General features: G+C 36.3%; 2 protein-coding genes across 2 annotated transcripts in view; both read right to left on the bottom strand.

Moving 5' to 3' along the window:
* Positions 1-117: 117 nt before the first annotated feature.
* On the bottom strand, positions 118-15368 carry oit3 (oncoprotein induced transcript 3). The gene is made up of 9 exons (XM_055170527.2): positions 15187-15368; positions 9076-9450; positions 8890-9003; positions 5227-5349; positions 5022-5144; positions 4785-4945; positions 1832-2244; positions 841-940; positions 118-696 (listed from the first exon to the last, which is right to left on the bottom strand). Exons 1-9 carry the CDS (start codon positions 15239-15241, stop codon positions 532-534), a joined length of 1629 nt encoding a protein of 542 aa, XP_055026502.2. The 5' UTR covers positions 15242-15368; the 3' UTR covers positions 118-531.
* Positions 15369-18557: 3189 nt separating this feature from the next.
* Positions 18558-25431, bottom strand: part of mcu (mitochondrial calcium uniporter) — a 105639-nt gene continuing 98765 nt past the window's right edge. Inside the window, exon 9 of the mRNA XM_055170529.2 lies at positions 18558-23974. Within this exon, the coding sequence (XP_055026504.1) occupies positions 23894-23974 (81 nt within the window). The 3' untranslated portion in view covers positions 18558-23893. The remainder of the gene's footprint in view (positions 23975-25431) is intronic.

Raw genomic sequence — 25431 nt, 5'->3', positions numbered from 1 at the left:
TTTTTATAATCTCACTTTCCATTGCCCAACAAAATGTTACATAATGATTCCTTGAAAACTTTGTCTATTTATTTATAGATTAATTAATGAAATTCCAAACAAATCTATTAATTGCTATTTTTATTGTCCAGGTAGTTATTAAATATTGAAGTTCTTTATTACATTTTGCATGAATCTTGTGGTCCTCCATAGTTTATAGCCTAGAAATGATCTGTTTTATATAGAAAACAAAGATGTGAATAATGAAAGCACAGAAACAGTACAACATATATGACTAATATGACTCAGTTTAGGATATTGTACAGTAACAGAATAATTTTGATTTAGTAATATTTAATTTGTCATTATGCCATAAATACATTCGAGCAGAGCTTTACATGTATTGATGCTTGACCAATAGTGCCCTTTATTTAATAAAAATGTCTGAATACTGCAGATATATTGTACTGTATAAATATGTGTGTATAAACTGTAGAGGGAGCTGTTTCATTTGCGGGTTAGCGTTAACACATGCTGGATGGTGAGCGTGTCTCATGGGTCTGGTAGTATATGAATGGGTCCACTGGACAGGATGTCTTGCACTTGATGCTGGTCTGCCCAGAGAGCCCTCCTCAATCGTTTTCGACAGCCCTGCGTGCAGCGGGACTCACCTTGGGACTGTCCACACACCAACACGCGGCAATGCAGAAACACCTCCTAACACACATTTAAATAATAAAAAGAGTGTGTAAACATAATATTGATATAATTGTTGTGTAAGACATGAGGCATGCTTTGCACATGATCACACAAGGGACACAGCAGGCAGCTAGATTTCCCAGCATGCATCTATTTACTCACTCGGTTGTCCTTGCCAATGAACTTGAAGACAGGGACCTGGTAGTGTTTGGAGAGCTGATCTTTGGCTGAAAGCTGACGTACGGTTTCATCTGTAATACAGCTGAGAAACATATGGCCATTAATGCACAATAGCTTCTAAATATAGATCCTGCTTTTGTTTAAAGGGGCTGTAAGCGTTTCGTTTTTGAATGCCATGCATAAATTGTCCCTAATACCAGACAAATATTATGCTACTGAAATAAGTGTCCTTGAGAAATCACTGTGAAAAGAGCTCAGATGAAACCCATGCTTTTTTAGCCAATCAGAAAGTGCCTTTTATGTATATGGTCATATTGGCTGATACAGTATGTATTTTCAGAATGGAGTTTTAGTAAGAAGGCAATCAAATTTAGGGGAGACGTTTGGCAGAAGTTAAGTCCCCCGTAGTTGATCATTTATCAGTTAAAACTCATCTATGAGCATCATATAGCGTATGTGACAGTAAATTCTTCATGCTTTAAAGGTGCAGTGTGTAACTTTAAGGAGGATCCCTTGACAGAAATGCAATATAATCTACATAACTATATTATCAGTAAGGAATAATTGATGACGGGCCATTGAATTATAAGAAAAAGTGCACACCCAATGTGCAATGCGGCACGACGCGAAGCGGAGTGTGTAAATAATTCAAAGGACCGGAGTTAATTATTCCTCTTATACCAACGGCTACCACAAACATTGCTTTTGTGCTTTAAATATAAACTCCAATATATAGAAAATACTCAGCAATGGTGCCTAATGATGAATTTGCTAATTTTTGTCTTGAAGCAAAGTAAAAACACCACATAGACCAGGGTTGGTCATTCCTGGTCCTGAAGGGCCACTGTCCTGCAAAGTTTAGCTCCAATGCAAAACAGCCGAATTTGCTTACAGCACCTTTAATTGAATGTAGAGTATCATTTGTACACTCAGTATCTGAATGCTTTGCTCAGCAGTAACTTTCAATACGTACCCATCTTTAATGAGGTAATATTTCAAGGCCTGGTCAGCCTTGGGGCTGGGTGTTGCAAAACAGCTTTCGACAAATGCGGCAAGACCATCCACTCGCTCGAGAGGTTCAACACCGAAGTACAGCGAGTCATGCAGACGCAGCTGAGGAGGTTGACTGTACGGCTCAGAGAACTCAGCGCTCTTAAAGAGCTCCAGGGTAAAGGGGAAAACTCCTTCACTGTGTCCCGCCAGCTCAAGTGCTGTGTTGCGTAGGCTGGGCAGGTATCCATCTGACACTTCATACTGACGTGGAAACTCGCATGTGATTGGCAGCAGTAGTTTACTGGTACGCACGATCAAATCCCCACTGCTGCCAGGACTCGACCGCGGCAACCCCGTCACCAAGTTAGTGCCGATAATTTTGTCATCGATGACCTGAAGCAGAGAATTGAGACGCTTAGAGTCAACATATAATACAAGCATAAAATAATGTTGTTAATGAATAGCTCACTTTGTTTACACTCAAAATGTTGAGTTGTTTCAAAGGGGCCATGGCACAAGACTTTTTTAATATGTCAAATAAATCTTTGGTGTACCCAGACCACATATGTGAAGTTTTAGCTCAAAATATCATATAAATAATTTATTATAGCATGTTAAAATTGCCACTTTGTAGGTGTGTGCAAAAATGTGCCGTTTTTTGTGTGTCCTTTAAAATGCAAATGAGCTGATGAAATTCAAACACTGATCACAATGATGGTGGTTTGCTGCAATTAAAACTCAATTGTGCTTTTCTCTGCACTAAATGTCAGTGCTGTGATTGGATAGTGCAGATTAAGGGGCGGTATTATTATAATAAGAGCTCCTTATGACATCATAAGGAGAGCCAAATTTCAACTACCTATTTCTCATGTGCTTTTAGAGTATGTTACTGGGTTGATCTTTTTCACATTTTCTAGGTTGATAGAAGCACTGGGGACCCATCATAGCACTTAAACATGGAAAGTCAGATTTTCATGCCATGGCCCCTCTAACATCTGCATTTAGCAGACGCTTTTATCCAAAGCATCTTACGCAAAGCAATTTTACAACCCATACGGCAATTTTTTTCTGGCTAAAATATTAAAGTGTGTATAAAATGTATAAAGTATAAGTATGTATAAATTTAAAATTATAAGTATATTTTTGCAGTTGAAAACATATTTATTTTAATCTTTATGTTTACAGATTTGTAACATACAAAGTTTTATCTTTCAATGCGACATGAATTTAAATGCTTAATATATTTATTTTCGAAATATACAAAAAATAGCAAACAAATATATTGGTGCAAATACATTTTTGTTAAAATATTTCAAAATATATTTCAGCACATATTTTTTGTGGCCATTTATTGTTAATTTTAAAATATGTTGAAAATTATATTAGATTTTTTTTTTTTTTTTGCTGAAAACCATATTTACAAGTCAAACTAGAGTTGAAATTAAGAAAAATTAAAAAGCAAGATTAAGAAATTAAGAAAGCAATTTTAAAGACAGTGGGTACATTTTTAATTTATGGTTGGTTAAACATAGACAAACCCAATCGCTTCCTAACTATATGCTGGATTATTGCAACTCATAATTAAGTCAAATATGAAAAATCTAGGTTAATTGTAACCAGTAGTTGGGATTGTCCATATTTGCCCAACCATGGGTTAACCATTTGTGTACACTTTAAAAAAGTTGGGTTGTTTTTAACCCTTGGTTGGGTAAATATTGGACAGAACAAACCACTGGGTTATAATATAATATAAATCAGTGCTGGGTTGTTGTTACCTACCCATGGGTTAAAAAATCCAGCATTTGGGTTATAAAAAACCCAGCATAGGTTTATGTGGTTGGTTCGGGCCAATATTTACACATGCGAGGGTTAAAACAACCCAAAATTTTATGTAATGTCAGCCACAAAGCAAAATCCTTTCAGGGCTAAAGCAAGACATTACATTATGATGCAATATTGCAAAGACTGAAGGACTGATGAATAAAAACCAGCAATATGTATTACACTCTAATTGGTTATTTTCAACCCACAATAGTAGGGTGCCCATATGTGACATTCTTCCAGGACGCGTCCTGGCCAGGATTTCGGTGTGTCTTCCGGAAGTCGTATTTGTTGACAGCATACGCCATTCAGTTAAGAACATAAGACATACAATCGTAGTTTCATTCTTACCTTAAAATGTAATGGTTGCTTTTCTGTAATAGTAATAATAATCATCTATGACGTATGCGGTCGAAAATTACGACTTCCGGAAGGCGAACCCAAAATCCTGGCCAGGAATGGCACGTATGGTCACCCTACACAATAGGTCAAAAAGGGACAAACTCAACCATTTGTCATGGTCCTGCCTTCTTTTTGCTCCTTGTGGCAGGATCATGACAGCCCCATGCGTTTTGTGTGGTAGAACATGGCTTTTGTGCTTCCCTGTCTCGTCTTCTGACCCCGCCCCCTTGTCTCCTTGTTAATTATCCTATTATTGTTTAATTCATGTCACCTAACTCATTTACTCTCCTATTTAGTGCCCTTGTGTTTGCTGTCCTGTGTTGGTTTGTTTTGTCTCATGTATGCCATGTTTCGTGTCCTGTCAGTTATTTTTGTCCCCTTGTGGGACATTGTTATTAAAGTTTTGTGTTAAAAGTCTGCATCTGGGTTCTCCGCCTCGTGATTCATGACACCATTGGTTTAAATTAATCCAAAAAATTTTTTATATTTGACCCAATAAGGGTGTTTTGGGTTGAAATACAACATAATAAATTGGCTTCATCTCTTTTTGACTTGAAAATAACCCAGAATTTTTAACAGTGTAAGAAAGTAATAATGTTACATTTTGGTTTCACGTTGTCTAAGCCTAAACAGAACTCAATTGCAGATTGTGCTCCATGATAAATGAACTCCATTAAACTAAAGACTATTTTTAGATCCATTAGTTTTACCTGCACCACAGTGCCGCAGGTCTTCAAACTGAAGCGGAGGTTAATGTGGGTGCCGTTGGAAAGGCCACGACAAGAGGAGTTAGACAGGAAGAGTTCAAGTCCTCCCACCAGGTCTTTAGGAACTGAGACCTGTATTGAACTAGGATCACACTGGACAGGGACTGTGCACAGAACAATGTAAAGGTGAGATCTATAGATTGAGAGAGAAAGGTGTGAGCGAGGACAGGTTTAGCTTACCCTCACAGCTGCGTTTGTCATCTCCTAGTGTTAGACCCCGAGGACAGTGACAGAAATATGAGTCCTCCTCTGAGGAGCATCCATGACTACAGCCTCCATTCACGTGGTCACATCCTGCGATTTCTACACAAGTGCACAGTTAATAACAATACATGATTCATCGAAAACAATACATGAACTTCTCACTGTTGTGCTGTGTTCTTACCCTTACAGCTCTTTCCATCCACATCCAGCACTTTGCCCGGTCCACACTCACATCGGTGAGAACCTTTGGTGTTGATGCAAATTTCTGCACAGCCTCCATTCCCCTTCTCACACTCATTCACATCTTAAACACAGCACACAAAACATAGCACAGTTAAATGTTTGGATAGAAATGTGTAGCAGGAGATGGAAACTGTGGGCCTCATTTATAAAATGCTGCATACAAGCTTACAATCATTTTCAAAAGTGCGGAGTCATAGAACGAACATTTAACACAGAAAATGCCCATGTGCCTGTCTTTCAGATGTGAAATAATTTATAACTGTGCACAATTATAGGTGACCATACATGCTATTCTTCCTGGACGCGTCCTGGCCAGGATTTCGGGTTCGTCTTCCGGAAGTCGTATTTGTTGACTGCATACGTCATAGAGGATTATTATTTTTATTACAGAAAAGCAACCGTTACATTTTAACGTAAGAATGAAACTACGATTGTATGTCTTATGTCAACTGAATGGTGTATGTGGTCAACAAATACGACTTCCGGAAGACGCACCGAAATCCTGGCCAGGACGCGTCCGGGTCGAATGGCACATATGGTCACCCTAATTAAACATTTTCAGATCTTAGACTTGTAAAAGATGTCTAATTAATCTCATTGACAAATACCTGTCAACGTACAAATCCTTTAGGAGTGGGAAGAACGGCTTATATTACTAAAGTCTTGGACAAGCAAAATTGCTCAATTTTTATAATATGAACATTGTCATGGATACGATAAAATCTATGCAAATGCACCCTTTATAAATAAGGCCCTATGTCTCCATTCCAAAGCCTAGCAATATGCATTTTTGTCTATTGACTACATAAGCAGAATGTTAATTAAAATCTCATTAATGACCAATTTACAATGCTCTAAACAGTCTCATTTCAATTTAATTTGGTGTTAGCATGTTGCTAAGCTAACACCCAATACACAAACAACCATAAACAAATATTGCACACACAGAAATACAGCCTAAAATAGTTCATATTAAATGAGACACAACTAATCACAATTACACTCTGAGCCATTTTTTTGAATTTCAGCCTAAATGTGGCATGCCCAAATTTAAAAGCCCCTCATAACCACATACAGTGGAGTAAATTAAAAATTTTGATGTCATTTTTCAGGAAACCCCTTCAAAATTTATAAAACACTGTTGAAAGTGCTAAACATGGTTGTATATGTTGTCAGTCCTCTAATAAACACAAAAATAAATAGGCGTTTTTTGATTTTTTTTTTTTTGAAAGTGTATAACTCTGGCCCTGAGTGCTCCCAGTTTTGTTTGATTCCAGCTAATGTCCGTTTGTAGAAGAAAAAATGATCTCTATCATAATCTGTGCAAAAGTTATTCTGTTTTAATTTAAGGGAGGAATAATACCATTTTTGTATTCAATTTCCACCTAAAACATTTGAAGTATCCCCATACAGTGGAATTCAATTCAATTAATGCATATATGCGATATATGAAGAGTTTCGTTGCAAAACGAGATAACCACCGTTTTTTTAATTGTTCAGAAATCTTGTTTTTTGTTTGTGCATTCCAATTCATTTCAATTCAACTGCAGTTGGTTTGTTTTGATTTAAACCTTCATAACTAAAAAAATACAGCTAAGTAGCACCATAAAACAAAATAATAACATGATAACATAATAATAAACATGTTTTGACAAAAATGTAAAAAAATGGATTTATCTCGTTTTGCAACGAAACTCTTCATATGTATATCATTTTACAGAAAACCCTTTGAAGTTAGATGAAAAGCTGCTGTTTGTGACAAATATAATTATTTATTTTGTTTTTCATATGATAAACCACGTAAAAAAATTGGGTGTTGTAAACACTGTCTTTGAAAGTGTATATCTCAGGATCTCTGTGCTCTAGCAGACTACAGATAGTTCTGGTTGTTACCAGCAAATGGCAGTAATTACTCAAATAAAGAATGATCTCTTTAGCTTCAGAGTTATTCTAATTCAACTGAAGGGTGTGAAAATAATTTTTTTTGTTTGAATATCATAAAAGTCCTTTTTTGTGTTTTGCACATACAATAAACAGCAAGGGATTGTTCATGAACACAACCAAAGAAAACGCTGTGAATGAACTCAAGGAGAACTTAAGGTAAAAGATGGTGTAGCATTTGTGGCTATCTGTGCTATCTGAGGCAGCTCATGCTCAAGTTTCACTTGCAAGTTTACAAAAGACCATTTTTTACGATTGTCGGATATGTGATGATAATAGAACCAAAATAATGTTGTCTTATTCCTGAGAGTGAGAGCTTTCATTTGATATAATACTTGCCCATGTTTGTCATATTTGAAAATAAAAAAATATGTGAATTTTAAATAATATAAAAAATTGGGGGATGATAGTGTATATTAAGTGTAAATAACTTTCTTACAGTAAAATTTATCTCACATCGCCAAAGCATGGCGGCACAATGCATTCTGGGGTAGTGTTTTCCACAATAGACATAGACAGTGTAGCTTTAAAGTCGCAATGAAATTGAAATGAAGTCATATAGTAGTACAATGTAAACTAAAATCAAGAGGTAATGTATTTAGACTTTTTTGTTTATTTGCCCACTAGGTTTTGGACTACCCAGTCTCACAAGGTTTCGTGATATAGTCACGTATTTTTTTATTCTTTTTTCGTGGTATTATCACGAATTTCCACGTTTTTCGTGATCGTATAACGAATTCCTGTTTTTGTGTGATTATCACATATTGGTTACTCAACTGCTTTTTCCTATTTTTAAACTATTGTCGCTTCGGTTTAGGGGTAGATTTGGGGCTTGCATTAGAATGTCACTTTATACATTGGTTTATACAATTTTTTCTGATTTATTTTTTTATATGTCGCCTGGCGTTGGGTTTGGGTAGGGATGTCATTTTATGTAAATCTAACCCTGAACCAAAGCAACAATGGTAAGAAAATATGACAAAACAGTTGAGTAACCAATACGTGATAATCACACAAAAACAGGAATTTGTTATACGATCACGAAAAAACATGGAAATTCGTGATAACTGGGCTGGTTTTGGAACAAAGGCAATAATTTAAGTTCTGCGACTGTCATTGATTAGTAAAGTTTCCTTAATGAGAGAAAAGGATACATAGACCCAATGCCAAGTTTAATATAGCAAGTGTACTTGAAAAGTGTTCAATAGTGGCAAAGATGCTAAACATCTTTAATTACATTCACATTTAATCACATTCATTTATTTTCACAAATTGTATTTCCTCATTATTGTCTTACACCTTCAGATAGCATTCAGACCTGTCTATAGCTAGCATAATATAACCTTCAAGGAAAAAGGCTGTGCCCAAAACCAAAGCAACATCCCTGCTGCCTTACTGTCATGTCAGTCAACGCCTCAAAAGGATGCTGACATGCTTCAAAGATATGGTGAAATGCTAACATGGCATGCATCTTGTTTCAAAACAACAGCACTGATATATTTGAAGATATGTCAGTGCAAGCTGTTTTCAGTTGAGACAAATCAAACATGCATTTTAGTACGGGACTAAAATTAAGCCCCATGTGGGAAACCACCAAATAATGTGTTTCTGGATGAAAGTGACTGTAATCAAAATGATGTATGAGAGGAGCACATCTTACCCAGACATGTTTGTGCATCAGTTCCCAGAACGGTCCCAGCAGGACAGCGACATTCAGGCTCAACGGGACAATCAGCACCATTGCACTCCACCTCATCACATATGTCATAGAAATCTACAGAGAGACACATACTCAAGTTTTCAGGTGGCTCATCAAAAAGAGCCATGAGACATGAGAAAGACTTACGGCCACAGTAGACATGGAAACAGACGGAGGGTCGGGGAAGGCGGTAGACGTAATAACCCTTAGCACAGGCCTTTACATCCACGCTAGCGGTCCAGTGACAGCAGTTGTTGTTAAAGCTGGCACATGCGGGCACGGTGACAGTGCCATCACGAGGCAGTGGGTGACTGCCATTTAGCCAGATGGGGGCATGGGTACCACAGTGGTTCTCTTCGATACAGAAGGTGGGCATAGCGTCCCCGGCCATCCCTGTGAAGCGATACCATTCTCCAGACACGTGCCGGTCACACAGAGGGACACCTGCGGAGTTATTGACGTGGTAGTCTGTGTTTCTCCACGGCTCAGTCAGACTGATGTAGGCTGAGCAGGGATCTAGAGCTATACAAGGTAGAGACAAGGATGAGGAGTCATGCATAACTTAAAGTCAATCTTGAAAATTGTTTCTAAACATTAAACATTTAAAAAATGTAGAAACACACCACAAAGACTGTAAACTGTGTAGTACTGAATTGGTTTTTCACCATTTCTGAGTTTTTAGGAGGCACTAAAACGGTGTCTCATTGATGCATTTGATGATGCCGCTTCTAATTGCGAGCATCTAGTGAGGTCGTAGCGGTATTTAAAGGTTGAGAAAGACTGCAGTTCAACCCCTACACCCCAAAACATGACACTATTGGCACAGAAATCTCCACACACTTCAACTTTTATCTTAAAGGCGCTCCAAGCGAATCTGTGAGACGTCACTTTTTGTTGATGTTTTCAAACAAACGGAGTGTAGCTAACTCCTCCCCCTCCCTTCTATGCTTTCATGAACGCACCCAACCCCCACCCCCAAATCCTTCTTGTCGTTTATTGGCTGGAACATTTTATTATGTTTCGTTGTGCTAGGTTTGGCCACTGTGTTTTTATTGGAGTTTGTGGAGCCTGGGCTGTCTACAGAGATCGCGTTTTTTTTACGATTGATCAGCGGACAGGCAGCAAGCAGATAGTGAGGAGATGTTAGCTGTATGTAACAAAAAATGTTTTATGGTCTAAAGCGCGTGAATTCGCTTATAGCACCTTTAACCAGCTTTACTTTCTTAACCAGTCAACATCAATAAAACAGAACTGGTCAATCAGCTTAAATGTCGTTGGTAAATGCTAGTAAATCACCATCAGATCAAGACTAAGCAGGATTTTTACCCTGGTCTTATCAAAGTAAAGAAAACTAGCATCCCATCTAATCAAGGCTTTGAACCAATTCACAGAACAAAAACAAAAAACAGAAACATAAATTTAAAAAAAAAAAAAATGTTCTGGAACAGAATCGTTTATTCAAAATAATGGTAACCGGTTACTAACATTATTTTTCCGTTCTTTGACAAGATTTCTGACGTCGTTGACTCATCTGAGAAATGAGAAACTTTCCACCAGCAAGTAGTCTACTCAAGCCCAAGTCTCTATGCTTAATCATAAGAGGTAAATATTGTAGGCTACCAAGTATCTCAAGATGTTTGTTTTTTACTAATTAGTGATGTAACGGATTGCAGTTGATCCGTGATCCGTACAGATCATGACCCACAGTTCTGCTCGCATGTGATTTGCGGATTATTACACAAATTAAAATAGGGTGAAAGTTGATAATTGGAACGTGTTTCAAAGGCTTGCAAATGTTAACACTTAAGTGATTTTAAACAAGTTAACCGCTAAAAGGCGCTAAAGTTAGCAATTTTCTGTATGCACATGAGGTTGAATGTGTCCGGTCCAACTCCAATCAAACGTGATTATCCCTATGCCCTTCAAAGATCAGAACTCTTGATGTATAAACGTGAGAGAGAGTTGCGCTACTGTGTCTCATGTACTCCATTAAAATACATTTGGTGAATAAAGCACTAAAAACAATGTAATTTTCACTTTATGTGGAGCGACTGTTTATGCTGCATCTTCTTCCTGAAGAGCCGTTTGGAATTTGTCCTCCGTCTGTATTTTACAACCAATGTAGGCATGTCAGAATTACAGTTATGCCGCTTACATAATGTATCCTTCTTTAATGTTTGATGACAAGATAGAGACTTAAAGCAACACTATGTAGTTTCCATGTAAAAATGACTTACAGCTCCCCCATGTGGTTGAAAAGTGCAACAGTGCCTGGTATCAGGCACTCTTCTGCAGGCAGGGGGAGGGGCGGGGCTGTGTGCTCTACCCTCCACCGCCACTTTCAGAGTGTACTTGTAGCAGCTAGGAGGCTGCTCAGGTTGCAGAAACAGTACAATTTGTCCAGTTAAAAGTTGTTCTTTCACTGAAATAATTTTAGAGACATTATTCAAAGGTAAAAAAACTACATAGTGTTGCTTTAAGGAAAATAATGTAGACTAATAATTTAAGTTTAATGTCCTAATGATCAGCCTACTTACTATGTCCCACAGCTGACATGGAACGTTATTAACCGGTTCAGGAACTTTATTTTTTGTTCTAACCGGTTCAGCCGAAAACCGGAAACGTTAAAACACCGTTTCTGTTCGGAACAAACCAATTGGGAAAAATTCTGGTTCAAAGCCCTGCATCTAATATATAATGTTCTTTAATCACAGCAAAATGACTGCCACAATAGAGAAAAGTTCGGCACCCTCGAGCAAGAAACATCTTGGAAATGAATGTCTGTCTATACAGAACCTGATTCACTTCAGCTGCTGAGGAAAATCTCTGTTGAGCTGATGAAACCGAGATCATTAATACTCCATACAGCACCATTTTTGTCTATCCAGTTTATCCATGCACATAATTAGATCTTTATATGAAGTTTGTCTGCTCTGTCGGACCCCGTAAACAAAAAATGATGAGGCATAAGACAAGAATGAGCATTAGTCAGGAAGTGTCAGGTGGATGATGAGGCATAAAGAGAAAATTCTTTTCACAGTAAATTATCAAGCGAGATAAAGGAAAAATCAATACTGGCAACAGCACACTGTGCCTTCTGTTGATGCTGCACCCATATACAGTACAGTACAGCTTTAAATGAACTCTCCTCTCCAAAATGTGCAAAAATTTGTCCTTTAAAATGCAAATGAGCTAATCTTTGCACTAAATGGCAGTGTCGTGGTTGAATAGTGCAGATTAAGGGGCGCTATTATCCCCTTCTGACATCACAAGGGGAGCCAAATTTCAATTACCCTTTTTTCACATGCTTGCAGAAAATGGTTAATCAAAACTAAGTTACTGGGTTGATCTTTTTCACATTTTCTAGGTTGATAGATGCACTGGGGACCCTAATACATGGAAAAGTCAGATTTTCATGATATGTCCTCTTTAAAATAGGCAAGGCCTTTATGTTCAAACATATTTCCATCTGCTTTCACACCTCATATTACACAGTGAATGCGATTAAATGTCAATTAGATTTAAGCATCTTCTCTCTGAAGGATTCGTAAGTGCTGCTTGTGGTTTTTACAACGCTGCTATACTGTATGATGTTGCTTACTGACTCAAGCCAAAAGAGCAAACCCTCAATTCTTCATATTCTGAACCCTAGATTAAATACGTCAGTTAAAGACTATTGAATTTCTTTATCTCTTTTATCACCCACCAGTTAAAAATGATAAGTCTGATAACTTAATAACAGCTTCTCATCAAGCTCCATGATTACAGAATTGTGGGATGAGTTATGTGTTAATGTTTGATAGATCAGGGGTTTGTTCACATCACTTACCCTACACTCTCAGAAAAAAGTTTTTGTCACTGGGATAGTGCATTTTTAAAAGGTCCTAATATCTACCATCTAGGTACCAGTGTAAAACTAAGATGTACCATTATGCACATTTTAGGTACAAAAGTGTATTTTTTGAAAAGGTAACCCCACCCAGTGAAAACTTTTGTACCTTCAAGTACATTTTTTTTCTGAAAGTGTAAGTTAAGACATCATAGTGATGGTTGCCTTTGCTCTGTGGATGTAGGAGTTTGTGTTTGAATTTAAAGAGTAGATGACAGTGCTCTCGCTACAGGCAGACTGGAGATACTGTAGGTTTATCTGTTAAGGATGTTCAGCTGATACAAGAACAGCCGAAGGCCAAGGATAACCGGATGTTCAGGTCAAGATTGTTTGCTGTAAACACGGTCTTACTGGACACTGATACAATAAATTATCTTTGCCCTATTCTGCCTCATATCCACTCAAAAAATCTTCACCTTCACATCTATATTTTAAGAATATAAAGAGTTTAGCTGCAAATCCCTTTACTGTAAAAAGAAAAATTGGATCAACTTAATAAAATGTAATTTTTTTCAATAAAGTAAAGTAACAAGTTGAAAATGTTAAAATATTTTAGGAGTTACCAATTACTTATTTTTTAATTTCACTTTAAAGTGAGAAAATTTAAGTTGGCAGATTACCAATGCTACCAATTGAAGGAATTTTTTAAGTATTTTAAGTATTTTTAAGTGTTGTTAAGTATGTCTGACACCCAGTCTCACAAAGTTTCGTGATATAGTCACGTATTTTTTTTAATTCTTTTTTCGTGCTATTATCACGAAATTTCGTGATCGTATAACGAATTCCTGTTTTCGTGTGATTATCACGTATTGGTTACTCAACTGCTTTTTCCTATTTTTAAACCATTGTTGCTTCGGTTTAGGGTTAGATTTGGTGCTTGCATTAGAATGTCACTTTATATATTGGTTTATACTATTTTTTCTGATTTATTTTTTTAAATGTCGCCTGGTGTTAGGGTTAGAGTTGGGTTTGGTTAGGGATGTAATTTTATGTAAATCTAACCCTAAAACGAAGCGACAATGGTAAGAAAATAGGACAAAACAGTTGAGTAACCAATACGTGATAATCACACGAAAACAGGAATTCGTTATACGATCATAAAAAAACACGAAATTTCGTGATAATAGCACGAAAAAAGAATAAAAAGATACGTGACTATATAACAACATTTCGTGAGACTGGGTAGCCTATATGTGTAGGTTCAGTAATTTTACTTTAATGCCAATGTTAAGGTTATTAGTAATGCTTAAAATGCCCTATTTATACAAATCTAACTTTAAGCATTTCATTGGTATTTGGGTCAATGACGTGACCTTAATTATTTTGCGTCCGTATGGTTCAATTAAATGTAAAAGGGTTAAAATTTCAAAATAAATTTGCAGATTACTTGCATACATTCTCTTTTTTGAGGACCAAGTCTAAAATTTCTGTTTTTTAATTTTGAAATAATATTTGGGGGATAATTGCAAAAATGTCAATTGGTATAACCGGTCTGTGTCAATTTGTATAACTAGTATTTTTTAAATGAAAATATATATACATTTATAAAAAAAAATGTGAAATAAAATATAATCATCTAGTTTAGTGTAATATGATTTTTTTACATACATTTTTACATCATTTGTCAAAGATTATTTAGAAAACAGAGCTGTTTTCAGCATATGTCAGAACAAATATTACAAAAACCCTTTAAAATTTACATTTAGAAATTTAGCTTTTTTTTCTGGATGATTACGCTTACATGCCATCAAGGTGGAGAAAAGGTGCAATTGGCAGTTACACCATTTGACATTTCATAAAAATGGTGCAAATGTTATTTTTTTATTGCATAAAATCAACATAAATACATATGTGGATTGAAATAAACTTGATGCGTACTTTTGAAACAATTTTTTTTAAAGATTTTTGAATTTCTCATCTTGCCAAACCATTTTTGTCACTGACCCATTTAACACATTTGACTGTCTTTCACCGCAAAACCCTTTAAGTACATGTAAACATTTCCACTACCAAAAAATCATCTCTCTCTTCACTGTCCTTTCTGAATAAATGCAAAAGGCAAACAATTCAGTTAATATTATAATATATGCAGTACACCTCTTATAGATACCTAGGGTTGCACCTGTACCTTTGTACCAGTAAGCATCTATAACAACATTCTTGGATCATCATATTAACAATATTAACTTATTAAAATCACTCAGCAGCTGCATGTCATGACCACCACTCATAACAGGCGAGCATCATCGTTTTGCACGGACAAAAATAAAGAAAAAATAAAGAAAACATGCAACTGGTGTCTTTTAGAATGACACATAATAACTCATATTATGTTTTTATTTAAGCAGGAGATATAAAACAATGCTTACCTATGGCATGTGTGGTACACAGAGTATGTAGAAGAATAAGCAGGGTAAAAAACATGTCCAGCTGTAGAGAGCAATGTACAATAGCCTAAATGTTTTATGGGTGAAATATGGGCCACATGCACATCCAGTCACTTGTCTTGACACTTTGAGTTTGAGGGGAAGATGTGTGGGGTTTAATAATATGGCCTGTTATCTACCGTATGTTAATATGAAGGATTGGTCTGTAAATATTTTGTTTATTGTCACCTAATGGACAGGACAACAGTCTCACCTTGACCGCCTGAGAAACATTTCTATCCGGATGGAGACAGGATCATCCTCTTATTGTTATTGGAGTCTGGCTTATCCACCCCTCCCTTTGTACTTTGTAAAGTTTGCTGCCCTTCACAGGAGAACAGGAAAGAGTGAAGAATGTGCTAATCATTGATATCATTAACACAAAGTGTCTGAAGTCATTTCACTGACTGTCTACAAGTGATTAAAAATTTCGCAAGAACCGCTGGCCTTATTTTCTAGCTTTTGGAATTTTAATGGATATTTGAATTTAGATTGAGCCAGATTTGGACAGAGAGTGATTTCTTCTCATTTAGTTAAAGTGTTGAAATGGATAGGAACGTGTCAAGTGTCTTTAAGAGTTACTGGGCTGTCTGGTAATCCTATCTCAGCGTTCCTCACAGCATATTCAAGTCAGTGCAAAGTCAGGAATGGAATAATGGGAGGAAAACAATCAAGTTTCCTCTGTAATGTATTAGGGATTGCATAATAATGATACACTGTGTACTACAAATCTCCTATCTGGTAGGAAGAAGAGCTAAATGGGAAACCAGGACTGAGGATGCAGAGTTAAGCAGGTCAAGGCTGTAATGATGAGAGAAAGTAAACATGACACAAGCTCATTTAAAAAACAAATGATTCACTATCAAAACATATACACTGAAATCCCAGTCTGGGAAAATCTCAAATTCAAAATAATATTCCTGGAATTATAAAAATATGAATTAAAACATAGCTATTCCAGAATCAATAATAGACTCAAGGCAAATTTGTAAAATTGACTGGGTTAAAGGCACACTATGTAAGTTTTCTGTGTAAGCTGTGTGTCCCAATTCGAAGGCTGCAACCTTCGAATGATGTATTTAAGATCGATTGCATCACAGTAGCACAACTGAAGTCTAGCTAAGCCGTCCCAATTCGAAGGATGCTTAAAATGAAGCCTCAAAATCTGTCCTTATTTCTCCGCACTGCTAAGGATAGAACAAATGGATCCATCACAGCCGAGGCTATCCCAAGATTCATTGCGCGCCTGTAATGACTGAATATTTTAAAATAAACCTTTATTAAATTAAAGTGTGCATTTAGCAGAAAAACGTTTTAGTATTATTTACTGTGCCTTCACACCGCCACCGACGAGAGCGTCAAAGTAGCCGGAAGTCATTCATTTTCAATGAGAGTCGGCGGCGAGCCCCGTCGAGCAGCGGCGCGTCATGTATGGTGTGAGAGTCGAGGAGAGTTGAAATCCGCTCAACTTTATGGTAATGAGCTATGACGCGGCTTGGCGGCAACCAATCGGACGGCGGAAACGTCCGCTTGAGAGGATTCCAGAGAATGCATTCAAGCATCAGAGCGTCCGCTATAGTAGGGCAGCCAGAGCTTTTATTGACGCTCTCGCCGGTGGCGATGTGAATGCACGGATAGTATTATTAAGTTATGTTTTGTTTAATATTATTTTGTGTATGTTTCGTATATTTCTTGGTTGGTTTAATACATCAACATGTCTTATTTTCTCAATTATAATTTTTCTGGTTCTATATTTATTTTAATAAGTCAGAAACGTCTCCGCTGTGTCCCATTGACAGGCGTGGTGGACAGGTGGTGCAAATAATGGATCATCCGAAGGCTAGACCGTCTCATTTCATTTCTCTTCATGGACTTCGGAGGTTGCGACCTTCAAAGACAGAGTGCTCGTTTGTTTGTAAAGTTAATAATAATTTGTTGTCCATCTCTGCAAAATAAGAATGTGAAGAGCTTGATGTGTCCTCATGTGAACCAAAACAGCCATTAAGATAACTCACTCCAGGGACAGCTAGACTTTTTAAAGGCCCACTAAAGTGCTTCGGAATGTGCAGAATTATTCAATGTGGTGACGCCAGTTTAGCTGAAACAACAAAGCTATTGAGAAGACCCGACCCCTTTAAAAAATAACCAATAGCGTTTCATTTATGGCACATTCCAGTAAAGACGTACTGTAACAATACGTATTGGAATGCTTCAGCATGTAAAGAGCATTTGAGTGGACATGACATTTAATGAGAAGTTGAAGTGTTGGATGTTAATAAGACTTTTTTAGCGCATGGGCCAAACTGTAGGTTTTGAATGCTTATATATTCTGTATGAGGATTTTGTCAGTGTTTTGTACCATACCAGTTTATATTTATTCTTAAGCCTAAACTATTTATACTAAAATGAAAAATTTTATTTTAATGTCATGGGGGCTTTAAAACCTATGTGTGAAAGGGTTAATGTCGATGAAGAAGAGTGAGACGATGGGAAATATCATTCTTACCATCCAGAGATGTTTGATTCACAAGCGGAAACTGAATATAGAGCGGATATTATATCATAGATAGGCAACAACACTGTCAGAAAAAAAGCTACAAAACTGTACAATTTCTGTCACTGGGGTGGTACCCTTAAAGGTTCATTTTCGTATCTTTATGGATATACAACACATTGAAATGTTGTACCTTTTTGGGTAAAATATTTTCGCCTCAGGACCTATTGTGTAGCTTTAAGGACCAATTTTGTACCAATTAAATGTAACTGTACCTTTAAAGATCCTTAAGGTACATTAATGTATCCAACAAGGTACAACATTGTATTATGTTGTGTATACCTGTAAAGGTACAAAATGAAACCTAGGGGGCGTGTACACCAAAGTGTTAAAACGCAGCTGAAAACGCCAGGCAGACGTCGACTGTAGGCGCTCGCTAGCTTTTATGTTGTGATGTTTGCCCCGCCCCTCGTCCACTGTGATTGGACGGCCAAGTGACATTGATAAACTGAGTGTTTACCCCAAAGTTTTGTGATAATGCAAGTATAAAACGGCATGAAATATATCACACTGTGCAAATTTTTTTTCTTGGACATTTCATTTAAAAAATACACGTTTTGCCTTTAACTGAACAAGATTGTCTTTGATTTCATTAATGCAGCAAGAGGGAACATACCAAAAACTCAAATGCGTGTTATAAGTACATTTTGAAGTTCAACTTCTCACTTCAATTATTATGCAGATAATATAAATTATAGTACAAAATAAATGCAATCTTTATAGTAGAAAACATACTGAACATAAATAAAAATGATTACCATTTCCAAAACCGAATAAGTATTTATTGATAATTGAATTACATTTCTCTTTTATACACATATCATAAATGATACAGGATTTTACATGTTCAATTTTAAAGTCTTCTAACATTACAGCATCCAATGTCATTGAAAAAAAAATGCACGACAAATAAAGAATATGAATAAGACAAAAAAATGTGTCATGGTTTTCATTCAGCGTCACTCCTGTTTCCTTTATCCCGAAATATAATTTTTATTGTAAGTGCACGTGAATAAACTTTAATATACATATCTAAAAGGCAATCGGTGTGGGAGTACAAAGAAATACAGGAAACTGGGCAGAGCAATGATGCGTTCAGGTGTCTCATCCGCTCGGTCTCAGCTCAGGGTTCAGAATAAAGGCATCACGACTGCGGCTCGACACCAGCGATCGAGCAGCAATGTGAGAGATGAGACCGAGAGCACAGACAGACTGAAACCACAGCTAATGCAGATGTTAAATCCTCTACGGCAGGCGAGACCGCCGAGGGCTGGGAAAATCAAACTCTTCATGAACCATAAATCTGTTTTACTCTGCAATCGGCATTCATAATAATCTTTGCTTTTTTAATATAATATTCCCCCCGTGTAAACATACATTCATGCAACACCCGCTTTAGAATAAGTTCCATATATTTGATATATCATTATAAAAAACCCTGAAACAAACAGAAAACCCTACAAATCAACTAAAATAAGAAACTTATCAGATCAGGACCTCAGAAGTAAATAAAGGCAAGTTTAGATATGTTTGAAGGGGAGATGGGTGCGTTTTTTAAACTGCAGTGCCCTGCATTAACACCTCCAAGTTTGTTTATGGATGAACTTGATCACACACAGTATGGGAGGTGGAGGTTTTATTGATTTATACTTGATTATACAGAATTGAAGAACGGCTATACTAGTCGCTTGCACCAAAGAGTTATGGTGTAAATGCACAACTCTCATAAATGACAAACTGTTGCATCAACAACTTGTTGAAGATCCTGGAACAAGTAACTTTTAAATTATTTGACCAACAACAGATAATGTTTTAGGAACGTCTCCTATTTGGCAACATCACATTTACTGGGTCTGTGTATCAAATGCCCACAACACATCTAGTGTGACAGAACGAGTTGATAGTAGGACACATGATCAGACAAACCCAGACAAAGAGATAAACATCTCCACTTTAAAGCTGTCAGGTCCCACACACATATTGTCGATGCAATCTCTAAAATCACATATAGAGAGCAAAGCCTTTAGGTTAGTTGCAATTTAGTTTAGTTAAAGACCTGAACTCTTCTCAACACATTACATCCATCTCACATGTTTACCAAGACATGCAAAATCTGCTTAAACACCTGTTTAAAGGGATAGTTCACCCAAAAATGAAAAGTGTGTCATTATTTAAGCACTCTTGTTTTATTACAAACCTGTATAAATGTATTTGTTCTGATGAACACAAAATAAGATATTTTAAAGACCAAACCGAGACCCCATTGACTTCCGTAGTATTCTTTTCTCCTTCTATGGAAGTCAATGGGGCCTTTGATCTGTGGAAGATATTTTGAGATGTTTATAACTAAACCGACCACAGAAATTTACTGTATACAGGTTTGTAACAACATAAGATGAAAAAATTTTCATTTATGGGTGAACTATTCCTTTAAGGTTTCTTTTCTTCCCATTAAGGTCTTTAAAAAGAACATCATATGCTTTACTGAACATTTTTTACAGAAAAAAGAAAATAAAGGGATGGTGTGGGTCAGAAACTGACTGCTTGTTGGCCTTTGGCTAGTGTCCCACCCTGTAAATGTAAACGTATAGTGAGAATGGATATTCAAATGCATGATGCTGCAGCTATTGCAGACACCCATTGACTCCAGAGACACTGAAATAACATTAATATGGCTTTAAATGGTTGGGAAAAAGCCCGTAGGCACAAACACGGGGGGCTTCTGACATCTCCAACATCGGTGATAATGGATGGATTCAGCTGCAGTACCACAGAGGTATTTGTTTTTAAGCATGTCTGCAGGGGATGAACACATAAGAGAGAAAATCATCATGGGTCTGAATAAATATCAATTCCCTCCAAATTCATTTCAGACAATCTTGATATGATCATTGCTCAGAGAACAACAGGGGTGTATGTTTAAATCTAAAATGACCGTTTTTGGTAAAACAAAGAAACCTTCTCATGAATATATATACTCTCAAACAAGACGAAGGAAAACAAAACGATGTTAAAGAACCACCGCGAAGGCCTTTCTGCTAAAGATACCACATATAGACAAAGGATGCGACAATCTCTCTCTATAGCATGCCACAAAGTGTGCAAAACACACGCTAACTCTATGATCTAATATAGTACACCTTCTGCGCATGGTCCAGAAGACTCTTGGCATATTGAGGCAGATATAATTATGCAGCTGAAACGCCACATGATCGATGGACTTGACTGTGTAAAATTGTGTTTTTCATAAAAACTTGCCAGACACAGTGACTCGCTCGCTTTAGGAGTGAATTGATAAACAAGGATTTGTTCAGATGAGCCCTAACAAGCACAATGCAGTATGATGTCAGGCACTGTGGGAAATCAACATTTATGATTTTTAAAATAAGATTTTCATCAAGAAAAACATTTGCATGTGATATTTTGTCTTGCTTTGAGGATGCTCAAAGATATGTTTACTAGAAAACAAGATGTATTTAGTTGAGAAGTACATGTGTGTAAGATGTGTGTGATGAATTTAACATAGTTTTGCACTGTAAAAAAAAGTTGGTTTAACTTAAAAAGTAAGTAACCTGGTTGCCTAAAAAATTTAAGTTGATTCAACTTAAAAATATTAGATAACACAATTTTTTTACCTAAAGTGAAAATAGTACAAATATTAGTTAACTAAAAATTGTGTAAAACTTTTTTTGTGTTACCAATTGAAGTTGATCCAACTTTTCACTTTTTACAGTTTGTTTTTTATTAGGCAACTAAAAAAAGTTGGTTCAACTTAAAAAGTAAGTAACCTGGTTGCTTACAAATTTTAAGTTAATTCCACTTAAAAATATTAGTTGACTCAATAATTTTACACATTTTTAAGTTAACTAATATTCTCACTTTAGGTAAAAAATGTAAGTTAAATAAATTTAGCTTTTTGGGGTTACTAATTGAAGTTGATCCAACTAATATTTCTAATATTTCCCCATTTTCACTTTAGATATAAAAATTAAGTTGAATAAATACACTTTTTTGTTACCAATTGAAGTTGATCCAACGTTTCACTTTTTACAGTTTGTTTTTATTAGGCAATTTAAAAAAGTTCTCAACTTAAAAAGTAAGTAACCTGGTTGCCTACAAAATTTCAAGTTAATTTAACTTAAAAATATTAGTTAAAACAATAATTTTACACATTTTTAGTTAACTTATATTTTCACTTTAGGCAAAACATTTTAGTTGAATAATTTTACTTTTTATGGTGTAACCAATTAAAGTTTATCCAACGTTTCACAGTTTACAGTTTGTTTTCATTAGGCAACCAAAAATGTGTTGGTTCAACCTAAAGTAAGTTAATTGTTGCCTTAAAATATTGAGTTAATTCAACCTAATAATATCAGTGAACACAATAATTTTACAAAAAAATTGTTAACTAATATTTTCACTATTTTCACTTTAGGTAAAAAATTACTTGAATAAATTGACTTTTTTGGTGTTACCAATTGAAGTTAATCCAGCTTTTCACTTTTAACAGTTTGTTTTTTTATTAGGCAACTAAAAAAGTTGGTTCAACTTAAAGTAAGTTAATTGTTGCATTAAAATATTGAGTTAATTCAACCAAATAATATTAGTCAACACAATCAGTTTACACAATTTTTAGTTAACTAATATTTTCACTATTATCACTTTAGGTAAAAAATTGTTGAATGAATGTACTTTTTATGGTGTTACCAATTGAAGTTGATCCAACTTTACTTTTACAGTTTATTTATTATGCAACAAACATGTGTTGGTTCAACTAAAAGTAAGTTAATTGTTGCCTTAAAATATTGAGTTAATTCAACATAAAAATATCAGTCAACACAATAATTCTTTACTTAACTAATATTTTTAACTTGAATAAACTTTTTTTTACAGTGCAAAACTATGTTAGATTTATGCATCTTCACACACATCTTACACATGCAAACTTCATTCAAGATACATCCTATGAAAACAAGTCGTACGGTTCTGCTCCTCCAGTAAATTCATCTTGTTTTGAGAAGTTTAAATATTGAAAACAAGACAAAAAAATAAGAAAAATATTTTTGAATCTCATTCAGAAAAATGTGTTGCAAGTAAACTAATGGAGTGTGTGTGTGGGCAAGCATGAAACATCTGCAGTAATAAACTCATCACCGAAGTCTCCAAGTGTTTGGGATTCGCTTCATGAATAAAATAGCAGGGCATTGCAGATGAAATGTTTGGTGGCGTGATAAAAAACCCTAATTTAAAAAAAGGATCCTATGACAATGATAAGTAAAAGCTTCTTCCCATTTTCTCATCGTAATAATAAACAGAATATGGCTTTTAAAATAAAAAAGTGCCAAAATTTCTTTGATTTTTCTCTGTTTTTGGAATAATAGTACACACAGTGATATTTTAGCTGTCAGATCTGTCTTCAGCTCGATCAGGTCCGTACAGGAAGAGAGTCGGTCGAGTCAGGAAGGTTTAGCTTAGGCTGTTAGGTGCAGGAGTCGACGCGGCGTTTTAGCCGCTACAGGTCTGGCGTGATGGTAAACAGATTTTCCCGAGTAGGAAAGAGGGACGCATCCAAAAATCTCTTCTGCAAAGTGTCAAAATGAGGAATATCAGAAGTACTCCAATGTGGAAAAAACCTTTCAACCCAAGGACAGATGGTTTGTAGACCTCAGAGTCTTTGAGTGTTTGTATCCCATGCAAGACGTGGGCTCATTGTCTGGAGCAATGTACTGTACTGTACTGTTTAAATCCCTTTAAGGTAGTGGGAACTTTCTGTCAACTGCGTTTCTCTCTGCGGTCCTTTAGCGTTATAAAAGCACTCAGATTAGCAAGCACGAGTCATCACACCATTCTGTCAGGGATGTCGTTTTTTCTTTCGTTTAATTGCACCCCCCTGTCTTCTGCATAGACTTGCCAAATTAGCTGGAAATGAAAGAGCGAACAATCGAAATGATAATAAAAATCCAACGTTTGCTATGAATATGGTTTTACACAGAGGTGGTAGAGATAAAACTAAAGATAAAAGCTAGAGAAAACAAATCTGAAAGGGAGACGGGAGGTAATGAAATCAAGATGAGGAGTGAGAGCTTCACGTTGTCATCAGTCCTTGCTGGTATCGATTTGCTGGAGGGGCAGGTGCATCTGCAGAGGATCTCTGAGACGCTTTAGATCCAACTCCGCCTCAGGAAGAGAAGCCAAATAGTAAACACGAATGAAAGAAAACGGTTGAAATGGTTGAAAAAGCGTACTGTGACCTGGTGATGCCAAGCTCAAAAAATGACAAAAACAGTCTGTCCTGAAAGTTGCATTTAGGAATTCACCCCACATTGAAAATTTGTTCATACCCTTAAGGGGCGAGTAAAGTATGTGTCTTCCTTTCTTACACATTTAAAAGTTATATCCTTGCTCTTCATAATAGCATTGAATAGTGATTGCTCTTTAAAGTCTGTTAGAATATAAGTTTTCTTTACTTTACAACTTAAACTTATTCAGAAAAATAACACTGACCATGTAGGCTTTCAATGTCATAAAACTTTATTTACACCTGTGTCATTACAACAGAATCTCTTATTCTGCCCACTTTTAACATTGCGAATATCAGAAGTTACAATTAATTTACGTACACATATCCTAAAAATGAATCTTGTGTGACTGATACGCTGTAAACTTGGTGAATTTAGATCATGATATTGAATGTAAGACGCCCTCTGCCATTCGGGAATACCAAGATGGCGGCTCAAACTCTGCGGTGGCTTCAGTTCTTGCTGTTACATTAGCGATCAATGCACAATTCAGTCATTTATATAGATCAGTGGTTCACATATACAGACTCTATAGTGAAACGATACATTTATAAGAGAAAACTATTCATATTAAGAGCTTATTTAGTGATCGCTATGTTGCGTTTCAATGTAAACACATCTGGATCTAAATGGCGCCACACCAGCTCCACGTCAGTAGGTGATCACTGGTTCCCACAAGTCTCGCGACTAGTTGTCATACCCAACAAACAATTTTGGCTAAAACAAGGGCTTTCAATAAAAGTCTAATGGGGCGTACTCACCAAACGCAAATTCAACGATTTGTGCGAGTATATTACATACAAGGTCAATGCAAAGATGTGAATTCCCACAAAAACACCGCTATTCGCCTCAAACGCGTCTTCATGCAAGTTCAAAATATTCAAGAAATATTCAACAAAAATATTGTCGTACCCAACAAACAATTTTGGCTAAAACAATGCAAAATGTGGGCTGTCAGTAAAAGTCTAATGGGGCGTCAAAGTCAAAACAAAGACGTAATTTGCCGCAAAAACACACGCTATTCACCTCAAACGCGTTTTCACATTCAAAATATTTAGCAAAATTCACAACACAAAGTTAAATCCCGCGCAAAATCTAGAGCGAGGAACGTGATGCTTCGCGTTTGGTGTTTATGCAGCATAATAAACGTCTAAGGGGCGGATCACATTTCGCGTCTTTTGCGCTTGCAAATACATCATTTGAATGCAGACGTGCGGCAAATGAGTTTAGCGCCTTTTATAAATAAGTTAAAAATACTTCATGCCGTGACGGAAAAAAGGAGAAACGTGGTTTTAGAAGCGAAATGTGAACTGCCCCCTAACAATAGCCCAAGAA

The sequence above is a fragment of the Misgurnus anguillicaudatus genome, chromosome 11 (assembly GCF_027580225.2).
Source record: "Misgurnus anguillicaudatus chromosome 11, ASM2758022v2, whole genome shotgun sequence".
In the NCBI taxonomy this organism is placed as follows: Eukaryota; Metazoa; Chordata; class Actinopteri; order Cypriniformes; family Cobitidae; genus Misgurnus; species Misgurnus anguillicaudatus.
This window is presented reverse-complemented; position numbering and strand designations above follow the sequence as displayed.